This window comes from Leptonychotes weddellii, chromosome 6 (assembly GCF_054177405.1).
Source record: "Leptonychotes weddellii isolate Sample4059 chromosome 6, ASM5417740v2, whole genome shotgun sequence".
NCBI lineage: Eukaryota > Metazoa > Chordata > Mammalia > Carnivora > Phocidae > Leptonychotes > Leptonychotes weddellii.
Window position 1 is genome coordinate 116,473,824 of NC_138374.1, and position 12,230 is coordinate 116,486,053.

Genomic DNA, 12,230 nt, shown 5'->3' on the forward strand with positions numbered 1-12,230 from the left:
TGATCCCAGGACCCCAGGACCATGACCTGAGCCAAAGGCAGACGCTTAACCAACTGAGCCACCCAGGCACCCCAGGTCTTTTGTTTTAAATATTTTTTATTTAAATTCAATTAACTAACATATAATGTATTATTGTTTTCAGAGGTACAGGCCTGTGATTCAACAGCCTTGTATAATACCCAGTGCTCATTACATCACATGCCCTCCTTAATGTCCATCACCCAGTTACCCCATCCCCCTCCCCCCTCCCCTCCAATCTGTTAAGGTCTTTGGCCCAATTTTTATTCAGGTTGTTTGTTTTCTTTTTGTTCTGTTTTAAGAGTTTTTTGGTATGTTTTGGATAGCAGTTCCTTATCAGATATGTCTTTTGACATTTTAACTTAAACTTACAAATTGAGTTCTTCCTCAATCAGACCCTCAGATAGTGAGTCTCATTCACTCTCACAGTGTCAATTTATGATGTCAGGTTGATAACTCCCAAATATCTTTGTCTTAGACTTTTCTTCTGAGCTCTAGATTTGGATGTCTCAGCTCTTCCAGCTCATGATATCCAAAATGGAGCTTGTCATCTCCTAGATATCTGCTCCTTCTTCAGTAAATGAAGTCACCTCCCATTTGCTCATGTCAGCCACCGGGGAGTCATTCTTGATGCCTTCCTCTACCCAACCTCCCCACTACCCATCAATCACCAAGTGCCATCCATTGACTCCACCTCCTAAATACCCCCCCAAAATTTTTTTTTTATTGAGGTAAAATTCACACATAAAAATGAGCCATTTTAAAACATACAATCCATTGGCATTTAGTACACTCACAATGTTGTGCAACCATCAGCTTTATTTAGTTCCAGGACATTTTCATCACCCCAAAAGGAAACCTTTTACCCATTAAACATTTATTCCCCTCTCTCCCAGCTCTACTAGCCTGCTTTCTGTCTCTGTGGATTTCCCTATTGTGGACATTTCATATAAATGGAAACCATGCCACAGGTGACCTTTTGCATCTAGCTTCTTTCATCCAGCGTGATGTTTACAATGTTCCTCCATGTCGTAGTGTGTGTTAGTATTTCATTCCTTTTTATGGCTGAAAAAAAGTTCATAGTATGGATATAACATATTTTATTTATCTCATTTGTTAATGGACATTTGGGTTGTTTCTACCTTTTGAATACTATGAAATAGTGATGCTATGAGCTATTGTGTACAAACTTTTGTTTGAGTACTTCTTTTCCGTTCTTCCGGGTACATATGTAGGAGTGGAATTGCTGGCTCATATGGTAAGTCTACATTTCACTTTCTGAGGAAACAAGATAATGAAATCTATTAAAAACCCAGGGGTGGGTCTCCTGGCTGGCTCAGTCGACAGAGCATGCTATTCTTGATCTTGGGGTTGTGAATTCAAGCCCCACATTGGGTATAGAGATTACTTAAAAACAAAGTCTTAAAAAACAAAAAAAACAAAAACAAAACCCAGGGCGCCTGGGTTGCGCAGTCGGTCGAGAGTGTGACTCTTGGTTTTGGCTCAGGTCCTGATCTCAGGGTGGTGTGATGGAGCCCTGCTTCTGGCAACAGGCTTGGCTCGGGGTCTGCTTGAGATTCTCTCTCCTTCTGCCCCTCCCACTCATGCTCTCTCTCAAATAAATTTAAAAACAAAAACAAAAACAAAAACAAGGATGTTTTTGAGCACTGAATGTGTGTCACCCCACACACATATTCCTGAGACTAACACAGTTCAGGCCCCAGAGAAATACTTCTCTACAGAGCTTGCCTTATGTCTTCAGAAAAAAAAAGACACGTGAACACCCTGAAGATGGGTTGGTTCTGTCCCTGTGAACTTTTGAGACGCAACATGGCTTTGGAGTGCAGGGAGGAACTGAGCTGTTGAAGTGCTTAGCTAAGAGAAAAGAAAATTGACTTGTCAAATCCTTCCTCTTGATAGCATGACTGCAACGGATTCCTGCATGACATGTTCTTTCTCAGCAGTGCTGAGTGTCCATTTTCTTACTCCTCTTTGAGTTCCAATTTCTGGTTCTGGACGTAGTCATGAGCTAGTGTAGTATTTACAACATTGCACATGGTGGCTGAGGAATATCTTTTGGTATTAAACACTTTATATTGTTCTTACATTTTTATATTTGTAGGTTTGGATGTAACATATATGAAGCATGATACTTATCCTTTTTATTGACAGCTACGTGGACACTGAACAGTAAAACTGCAAGTAGTTTCATTTTTATAGAATTATTTAGATTTAAATTTTCAAAAAAAAATGAATGCAGACTTTGTGTCTTTCTACTATCCCCTCTGGGGGAGAATATTGGATTCAGAATGGCCAAGTTTTTAGCATCCCGGGTTCAACATCAAGGGACTCCGGGTTCAACACCAAGGGACTCCAGCCACACTTTATTCCTTTCCTTTCCCAGCCTCTTTGCTTATGACTATTTTGTCTTCCTTCCAACCTCAGGGAGTGAGGTGTGAGTAAGAAGCTTGAGCCAAATCCCTGATGGGATGTAGGTTTATAGCAGGAGCTTTTTCAAGGTGGATTTGGGGAGTGGTAGATGGATGCAGGTAGGGGTGGAGGAAAGTTCCAGATTCATTGTCCCATTCTGCCCAGAGTCTTAGAGCTCATGTTGTCCTGGTCTGGCCAGCACTCTCGGCCACTCTTTTCAGAAGCCTTCAAGGGCCACAGGGCTGGAAGGTCTGCATTCTTCCAACCGGGATTTGGAGCTGTTCCCTCTCAAGGGCCTTCTTTCCCACTCCAGAGTCTGGAAAGACTATCCTTTCTGGCACTAGAGGAGAGTGGTGAGACCCAGTGGGGACAACGTCCCCACTCAGTCTTCTCCCAGTTATCCCATGGATTATTAGAGACCCAGCTGTCCCCAAACTCAGAGAAGCGAAAAAAGCTGAACCCAGAAGCTGGGGTGGGGGTGGTAAGGAATGTTGGCAGACAGAGGGAGAGGTGTGAATAGAGAGAGGTCAGCCAGGGGAACAGCGAGAGCTTGAGCTAAGAACCAAAGCCAATGGTAAAACAGACTTTGTCCTTGAGATCTCCTTGGATCGAAATGAATGAGCTACACATCAGAGGTTCTGGGGGCAGGCAGTGTGGTGCAATTGCAAACTTGGACTTGGGGATTTTTGACTGGCATTTGAATTCTGGGGCTGCCCTTTAAGAGCTATGGCATCTTGGGCAGATGACCTCTTTGAGTCTCAGTTTCTTTCCTCTTCAGTACTCTTAGCACAGGCTTTGGACTCAGAGAGACTTTGCCCCCAACACCTGCACGACCTTGGGCAAATTACTTAATCTCTGGGTCTTAGTTGTCTCATCTATAAAATAGGAGCACTAACACCTTGGAGCTGTTGTGAGGATTAAGATAATGGTTGGGAAGTAGATTCCATTATTAATTAGGACCATGGAACAATGGTGCATTTGGGGCCAGGTGACATGGGCTTGGATCTGCCCCCAGCTAGGTGTGTAACCCCTTTGAGGACCAATTCCTTCTCTGTAAGAAGGGGTAATAATACTTTCTTCGTGGGGCTCCGATGAAATAAATAAGGTGTACGAAAGCACTTTGTACAGCTCTGTACGAAGGTGAAAGATTGTCTGTTCTTCAGCTCACCCTCTCTAACAAAGGCTGAATAAGTCCTGAATTGGCCAAAAAAAAGGGAGGGTGAGGGAAGGAATGTGAATCTTAGGCGGAGTGGCGAAAAAGCTCAAATAATCCCCACACTGTTTCTAACTCTTTCCATTAAGCCTAAGCTCCAAGGAAGGGCTCACGGCCAAGGGCACAGAGGGAGGTAAGGAAATGGGGATATGGGGGTTGTGAGGTGGGAAAAGGAGCCTCTGCTGTCAAACCCCAGGAAGGCACGAAAGGTCTTTGGTGAGGCAAAAAAGAGGGAGTCTTCAAGTCCCAGCTCCTCTGGTCTCCCTCTCTGACCCCAACTCCCTTGTGACTCACAAAGCTCAGCTCCCAGCCTTGAGCCAAGAGAGGCTGCCTTCCAATGCCCCTTACCTGGCAGCTACTAAGCGGATTCAAATATGCTCAGGGTTGGATTCCAGAGAAAGAGGACAGGGGCTCTGCTGTCCCCTAAGGCAGAGTAGCTTGCCCCTCCTCTGCCCACCACCTGGGGCAGAGCCCCTCAAGTCAGGCTCCTCCTTGCTCCCCCACCCCATACCCACCACTTCGTTTTGAGAGGTCAGAACCAGGACTTGATGCCAGAGCCCTGCTGGTCCTGGGCCTCACTGCAAGGCAGGATCATGCGTGCGCTTCTCTTGGGAGCTCAGCCTATAGGATGTGCCAGGGAAATGTTTCCACAGATTAGTGCCTCCTGGGGTGGGACAGCAGCAGCAGGGTGGCAGGGACAGGACAGGGGAGGGAGGAGGGAGCAAAGCCCAGGGAGCCCTTGGGAGGAGCCCAAGGACAGAGGCTTTCTTCTCTAGGCTCCAGCCTCCAGAACCAGGAGGTTTGGGGTGCCTGCAAAGTCCCCTGCCTCAGTTTCACCTCTCAGTGACCGCTTGATGCTACATCGCTCACTTTATTTGACCCGGTTGTTGTGGTAATTACGGTAGTATCACAGTTTGACTAAGTTCTGCTCCAGATGTAGAATAAATTAGAGGGATGCAGGGGGAGGGATGCAGGGGCAGGAGAGGAGAGATGAAGGGCCAGCTAAAAAATCCAAGGCAAGGGGGAGGACAAGAAAGGAAGTTACAGCAAAAAGAAATATATCAGTGATGGAGAAGGCAGCCTGGCGAGCATGCCCGAAATTACACGCCTCTAGAAGGTAAAACCTGGTTGAGGTTTTCCAAATCTGCATTTGTCAAGTCAGGCCTTTACAAAGAGCAGTTAAATAACCAGTGTAAGACCAACAAGCCTGGTAACTTCTGAGATCGGGACAAGAAGGCAGTAAATGCTGGTCGGCTGAGGGATGCGGTTGCTTGGAGGAAGAAGCCAGGTTCCTGCCGGCCCTGCCCTACCCCTTGGCCTTGATCTTTGGTGACTTCAGGAGTGAGTAAGGCTGGTGGGTGATGGATCACCAAGTGGTTTTGACCCAAAGTTTCATCAACATGAGCTTTCCCCGTTGGGTTAATCATGGCTGGGGTCAGGCACCCCTAATCCAGCTGGCTCCTCGACCTCACAGTTCGTGCTGGTGAGGCGCTGGCTCCTGGTCTGCGTCAGCGTTCTGGATAAACTCAAAGATGAATTTCACCTGGGTCTCGTAGGCTGGGACTGAGATTTTCTCATTGATTCCGTGGATGCTGAGTGAGAGAGATTTTGGGGAAGAGAGGAGAGAGCCAACTGCTGTAGTGGAAGTGGTATTACAGAGCACCCCCCACCCCACGTCCCCTGAAGCCTTTGACCCTCCAGGGGTAAGAAATGAGGTTTCATATGACACGGAGGTCGTCTCTCCAGGGTCCAGCCCCATGGCAGAGAAGAGTGCGGGGAATATAATAATAATAATAATAATAATAATAATAATAATAATAAAATCCTGGGGAGTTCAGAGTCATTTCCTGTTCAGGAATCTTATGTGATAATTTCTCCTCTCAGGGGAAATTATCTTCTGAATTCTCTTTCTCTTAGGCCAGAGTCCCCCCCGGCCCCCACATTACTAGGGGCACAAAAGGAGAGAGACTGCCCAGGGTCCCTGTGGGGCCTGTACTTTACCTGGGAACTTCTTATCAGATCTTGTGCCCACGATCTGCCTCCACACAACGCAACACACAACCAAACCATACACGTAACCACAAAGATAGAGGAAATAGAGAGTAGCAACCTGCTGCCCCAGTTAACAAACAAAACCCATGAAGCATGTTCTTATGCTCATATTCAAATGTTTTCATTCTATTGGCTGCTGACTTTTGGTGGGGAAATCAGGTCTGGGTATGATAAGGAACAGAAAGATAAATGGAATGCAATACCCCCCACCTCACACACACCCCAGGGCTAAAAGTTTGCTGAAGAACCCACCCACAAAGTAGTAATTCACACATAGTAGTTAAAATTGGTGATCATGTCTTAGATTCCTATAGTGTGTTTTCTTCTGAGAATTCAAAGCATGTGTCCACCTTTGACCACACAGAGGTCTGGACTTCACTGAGTAGTAATTGAGAAGTCTAGAGTCTCCCTTTTTGGGGAGAAAATGAAGTCCAGAGGGTAAGTACTCTTCCAAAGGCGGGGGGGGGGGCGTCACACCCAAGGGTCCTACTTCTACCAGGTTCTTTCCAATCATCTGATTATCTCCATCCCAGAAAAGTAGTGGCCAATTCCCATACATTCTGGGGAGTGGCAAGACTCTAACACAATGAGGAAAGTTGGCCAGTTGGGCTCAATAATGTCTTCATTTTAGTTTGTGCAAACCTTGGCTTTCCCGCATTCTGTGGACTGGCAGGAGAATGGGGTGGGGATGGGTCAGATGTATCTCCTCCTTCACCCTTGCTGTTCAAATCTGTTCCACTCACTCACCTACGGAAGCTCTGAGGATGCAGGTAGAGAGGGTTGAACCGGTAGATGCTGGTGGTGAGGTTTGTATAATGTCTGCTGTCCGTGTTGCCAATACAAATGCCTAGACAGGGAAAATCAAGAGGATTGGGGCTTTATGGGAGCCACCAAGCCAAGGTAGTGGTGGGAGGTGGGCTGACTGGAAAGTTAGGACCTCTGGGTCAATAAGAATGTCACCTGGGCCCTCTTGGGAGCCTACAGCTATCAATTTTTGTCCTTCAAGCTACCCATTCTCAAAACCTTACTAAAACATCATTTCAACCAGAAGCATGGAATCTCCTCCCCAGGACATTAGTGAGTTATCCCTTGAATGGTCCAGACTGAAGTGTCCTCTCTTCATGATGACCAGGGGGGCCAATACCTTCATTTTATACCCTTAGCTGGGCTATTTCAGAAACTGAGCTCTCCAGAAATCTAGATATCAATTCTTTATTGCTTTAGCTCTCCTTATATCACCCTAGCTCAGAAATGAATACCCTCCAGAGAGCTTTACTTCTATAAAATGCAGTCCTCTTAAAGTAGAACATAATTTCCTATTATTTTCATCCTCTGAAGGATGACTTTGTCTTCCAAGAGTCAAACTTCACATTAAGAAAGTCCCAGGAGGCACCTGGGTGGCTCAGTCATTAAGCGTCTGCCTTCGGCTCAGGTCATGATCCCAGGGTCCTGGGATCGAGCCCCGCATTGGGCTCCCTGCTCGGCGGGGAGTCTGCTTCTCCCTCTCCCTCTCCCCCTGCTTGTGTTCCCTCTCTCGCTGTGTCTCTCTCTATAAAATAAATAAATAAAAATCTTTTAAAAAAAAAAAAAAAAAAGAAAGTCCCAGGATAGTCTCAGTGTCTTGCTCCCTTGAAGCTCACCCCACGCTCCAGCTAGGGCTGGGACTTGTCCCCAGTGGGAGTGTTCTCTGAGAAAAGACCCTCTGAAGCACCAATTAAAGAATGATGGGATGATCTGAGATGTTAATTTGTGTTTTGTTCCATTTTCCACTCCTGGTTTCAAATGGGTAACTAGGCCCTTCAAACTCCTTGCTTTGGGGATTTCTACCAGTTGATGTCTGCCTATCTTTTTTCTGTAAAGGCCTAACCTTGTTAATGGGATTATGGTGGTTGCCCCAGAAGGGAGAGGGTAGCTCAGGGAGTCTTTTTTTTTTTTTTTTTAAAGACTTTATTTATCCATTTGACAGAGAGACAGCGAGAGAGGGAACACAAGCAGGCGGAGAGGGAGAGGGAGAAGCAGGCTTCCCGCCGAGCAGGGAGCCCGATGCGGGACTCGATCCCGGGACTCCAGGATCATGATCTGAGCCGAAGGCAGACGCTTAACGGCTGAGCCACCCAGGCGCCCCAGCTCAGGCAGTCTTTGAGGGCCAAGAAAGAAGAATCAGGGACTAAGAGGGCCAGGATAGTGGAGACCCAGCCCTTGCTCTGTGGCAGGAGTTTGAGGAGGTGGCAGACCTCAGAGGGGACGGCTGCCTGGTATGCTCAGGGAGTTGGTGTCTTAGGTCCAGAGTCAAACAGGCCAGGAAATCAGAGGAAATCTCCAACCTGAAGTGACTTTCTAGCTAGGCCATGGATGTCCAAGGTAACTGCAAGGACCGATGACCACTGGCCAAGGGACTCCCATGCTATGTTGCTACCAAAGACCTCGAGGGCCTGATTCAAAATGAGGGTGGTGGTGGGGGTGCTTGGAGGCCTCAACAGTTCCTGAGGTTGAATTTCCTGAGGAGTTACAGCCAGATTTAAGTTGATTAAAAAACAAGGCTGCCCGTTTCACACCTGATTTTGTGGATACAGAGCATCACTGTATGGTCCTTAAGGGCCCATTCCTAGCACAGGGGTGGGTCCGAAGTATGCGCTTAGAAAATGAGGGAATCCGGGGCACCTGGGTGGCTCAGCCAGTTAAGTGTCCAACTCTCGACTCTTGCTTTTGGTTCAGGTCATGATCTCAGGGTCCTGAGATCAAGCCCCACCTCAGGCTCCATGCTCAGCACAGAGTCTGCTTGTCCCTCTCTCTCCTCCCGCTTGCTCTTGCTCTCACTCTCTCTCTCAAATGAATAAACAAAATCTTAAAAAAAAAAAGCAAATGAGGGAATCCATGATTAAACCTAGATTTTGAAAAACCTGGTCTTAGAATTAGAGCATCTCCTCCTCACATCATGGACCAGAGATCCTCAAACTGTGGTCAGCCATCACCTGGTCTCAGAATCCCCTTGGGGATTTGTTAAAAAGGCAGATTCTGGGGTCCTCTCCAGATGTGGTTAGCCTGAGTCTTTGGGAGTGGGTCCAGGTAATCTGCATTTTAATAAGTTCCCTAGGTAATCCCCTTCCACTCTTAAATTGGAGAACCACTGTCTCCCCAGCATAGGTTTGGAAGGTAGGCTGGAAGACTAGGGAAGGGGCACAGAGGCACTGCTGCTGGGACTGGTCTGGGCTGGGAGAGAGGAAGGGGGCTCATGCCAATGGTATAGGCGGGGAGGCATTTCTGAGCTCTGTTGCTGAGCTGTTATCCTAGGATGGATCAGAACCAGCCTTGGAGAAACTTGGCCTCTCCTGTGGCTCCTCCAGAGGAGTGTGTGTGTGTGTGTGTGTGTGTGTGTGTGTGTGTGGTGGGGGGGTCTGGGCTGGGCTGATCCTTTCCTCCATGCCAGAGAGGCTGGCCTAGGTTAAGCTAGGACCCAGGCAGAACTGACCTAATTTATTGTTTCTGCTCTTTTCCTGTTTGCTTTTTGACTTCCACTCCGAGGGGAAAATACAGTTCTAGTCTCATCACGAGGGGAAGCAGCCAGATGTTTCCAGGCTGAACAGCTGGGGTGGAGGTGGGGCAGGAGATATTAGAGAGGAAATAGTTCCAGCCCCCACCTACCTCCAGCCACAGCTGATGAAGTCATTACCTGGGACAACAGTGCTGACTTCCGGGAAGATGGACTGTATGGTCTGGCGGAGCAGCTGGTAGCCCAAGGCCTGATGATCGGAGGGGCTGACAGGGAGGGGGTCAAAGGCAGTCAACACGTGGAACTGGACCCGGTTGTCAGCCACAATGTTCTTGACGAGGTCTAGGACCTTGAGGGAGCAAACAGAGGGAGTTTGAGTTCTTACTATCTGCTATCCAAGTACCATAGGAATTGAAATAGCCCTGATTCCTCTCCAGCAAGGCAGCGCCTTGGAGTTTACAGGGGAGCTCATTTTTTGCACTGGGACCTCAATTTCAGCCGACTGGCTGTAGGAGATGGAAGAGTTGGGTTTTCCTGGTAAGCAATCTACAGCATGGTAGACTGAGGTAAAATGTTCAGGAGGCTTGCCTTACAGCCACGAGGCAGGCAGGGAATTGGAAAATCAGGAAATCGTGTGTTCTTCCTCTCAGGCTGTGAGTCATGGGCCGGGTGGAATGTAGAAGACACAGCAGAAAGGGGAACACGACCATCTTGAGGCAGGGTGACAGATGTGATGACCTCACTTCAACCTGGGAGTGTCAGACAGTTGAGGAAAGGGTCACACACTTTTCTTCCTCCTCTCTGGGCATCCCTGCTTCCTGTTTGTAACCAACTGCCATGGAGCCAGGAAGATGAGCTCAACACAGACAAAAAGTCAGGAGTTGGGGGACTGGTATTCAAGTTTTCTCTTTGCCTCCTTTCCTCAGGAAGGAACCTGAGGAAGCTCCTAGAAAATTCAGTCTGAAACAACTAGAGCTGAATCCAGCACAAGTCCTGGTCCCAGGCAGGACGTAGACCAGACCCTGACGATCAGGTCGCATGGAGACATGTGGGAATGGACCAGGAGGCTGGCTTAGGGGGGCGCCCCAGCCCTCCCCACCACCCAGGGAAAGCCCCAGCACCAGTCTCGACCCATCTGATCAGCAGTTGCTTTGGAACTGCCTCTGCCCTAGAGCGGTGTCCCATAGCTGAGGCTTTGTGTGCATGCCCCTCTCCTGCTCACTGTGTCTTCTCCATCCATTTCATGTCCTTCCTTCAAATTCTGGCTCAAAATCCACACCACTAAGGAATCCATCTTAATGAACACTGTCCCCTTTCGGGCCGTGCTCTACACCACCTCAGCCTGTATGTGCTTTGGAGGCACATCCTTGTGAAGTCAAAGACCAGGTTCAGATACCCAGCCCAGCGACACTAACTGTATAATCCTGGACCAAGTTACTTCATGAGCCAACTCCCTCTATTTTTTTTGGTTCATATCTTTTAAATTTCTTTTTTCTTTTTTTTAAGATTTTATTTATTTATTTTGACAGAGAGAGACACAGCGAGAGAGGGAACACAAGCAGGGGGAGTGGGAGAGGGAGAAGCAGGCTTCCCCGCGGAGCAGGGAGACCGATGCGGGGCTTGATCCCAGGACCCTGGGATCATGACCTGAGCCGAAGGCTGATGCTTAATGACTGAGCCACCCAGGCGCCCCTTTATCTTTTAGATTTCTTGTATCCAGCATCCATTGCATGCCTTTTATGTTCCTGGTCCTATTAGAAATAAGGTAGCCCCTCCTCTTGCATCAGGACCTAAGAGTTAGTGGGAAATCTGAGCTCTTGTGGCCTCTCATGGAGGGTGGGGTCCCATCTGTGTGCCCTCTTCAGTTTCTGGAGGCAGGAATGTTCAAGTAATTTGGGACAGGGGTCAGCAGGCATAGTCCCAACCCACCTTATAAGGGATGACTGGGAACCTCGCAGTTGGTTGAAGGTACATCAAGACTATGCACTAATTCATGTGTTAAAGGATTTAGGACAGAAGTGCTGGAGTGAAAATAAGCTCTGATAAGTGAGTTGTCCACCCCCACCCCCAACTAACCCAACAGCAGGGAATTTGGTTTGGCTCAATGGTGGTTTCTAAGCCAGAAATAGGACCCTCATTCCTTTCCAGACTCAGCTCCTAGCATGCTTCTAGGGGACACTGTCATGAAAAGGGGTACTCTTGAGATAATGCCCCCCCATACAGGTGAGGGGGAGGGACTCGTGAATGGTAAGAGGGACCTCAAAGGTTACTTTAGTGCACATCAGTCTCTCATTGCTCTGAGTTTCTACAGCCCTTACAGCGCATTCTCATAATGTTATGTTTTCCCTCTGCTTTATGTGTAGATATGTTTTCCCTGGAGTGAATGATACCAAAAACACTGGTAAGGACTTTAGAGTTAGAGTTAGCAAGTCCAAGCCTCCATCCCATTTTAGGGCAAGGCCTCTCTGGGGGAGAGGGGGGGATAACACCCACGACAGACTGTCATCCAGCCTGTGCTCGAATGCTTCTGTGGTGGAAGGCTCACCATCATGTGTTATCATCCATTCTGCCTTTGAACAACTGGGTTATGAATGTTTTCTTTAGAAGGAACTGAGATATGGCTTCCTGTAGCATCTCACCCCTCTCCCTTTTTTATTTTATGTACTTTATATCCTCCACGGGATACAGTATATACGAGGCGGGTCAGTGACATTTCATCTCTGTTGAAATTAGGGGCCTGTGTCCTTGCTGCCTGGAGGCTGCTCCTGTTCTAGGTCTCTGTTCTATGTCAGGTCCCAGGGTAAATGTCACCTCAGAGGACTGACTCTCTGTTCCAACCCCCATCCCACAGTCACTTTGTGACACAACATCCTATGATTTTCTTTCTTTTTTTTTTTTTTAAAGATTTTATTTATTTATTTGACAGAGACACAGCAAGAGTGGAACACAAGCAGGGGGAGCGGGAGAGGGAGAAGCAGGCTCCCCCCTGAGCAGGGAGCCCGATGCGGGGCTGGATCCCAGGACCCC

The 12,230-nt window shown here is 47.8% G+C and overlaps 1 protein-coding gene across 1 annotated transcript in view; it reads right to left on the minus strand.

The window, feature by feature from the left end:
- Nucleotides 1-2,498: 2,498 nt before the first annotated feature.
- PM20D1 (peptidase M20 domain containing 1) overlaps nucleotides 2,499-12,230 on the minus strand; it is a 24,925-nt gene continuing 15,193 nt past the window's right edge. The window contains exons 11-13 of the mRNA XM_081825118.1: nucleotides 9,384-9,552; nucleotides 6,461-6,560; nucleotides 2,499-5,253 (exon numbers count right to left, since the gene is read on the minus strand). Of these exons, the coding sequence (XP_081681244.1) occupies nucleotides 5,130-5,253; nucleotides 6,461-6,560; nucleotides 9,384-9,552 (393 nt within the window). The 3' untranslated portion in view covers nucleotides 2,499-5,129. The remainder of the gene's footprint in view (nucleotides 5,254-6,460; nucleotides 6,561-9,383; nucleotides 9,553-12,230) is intronic.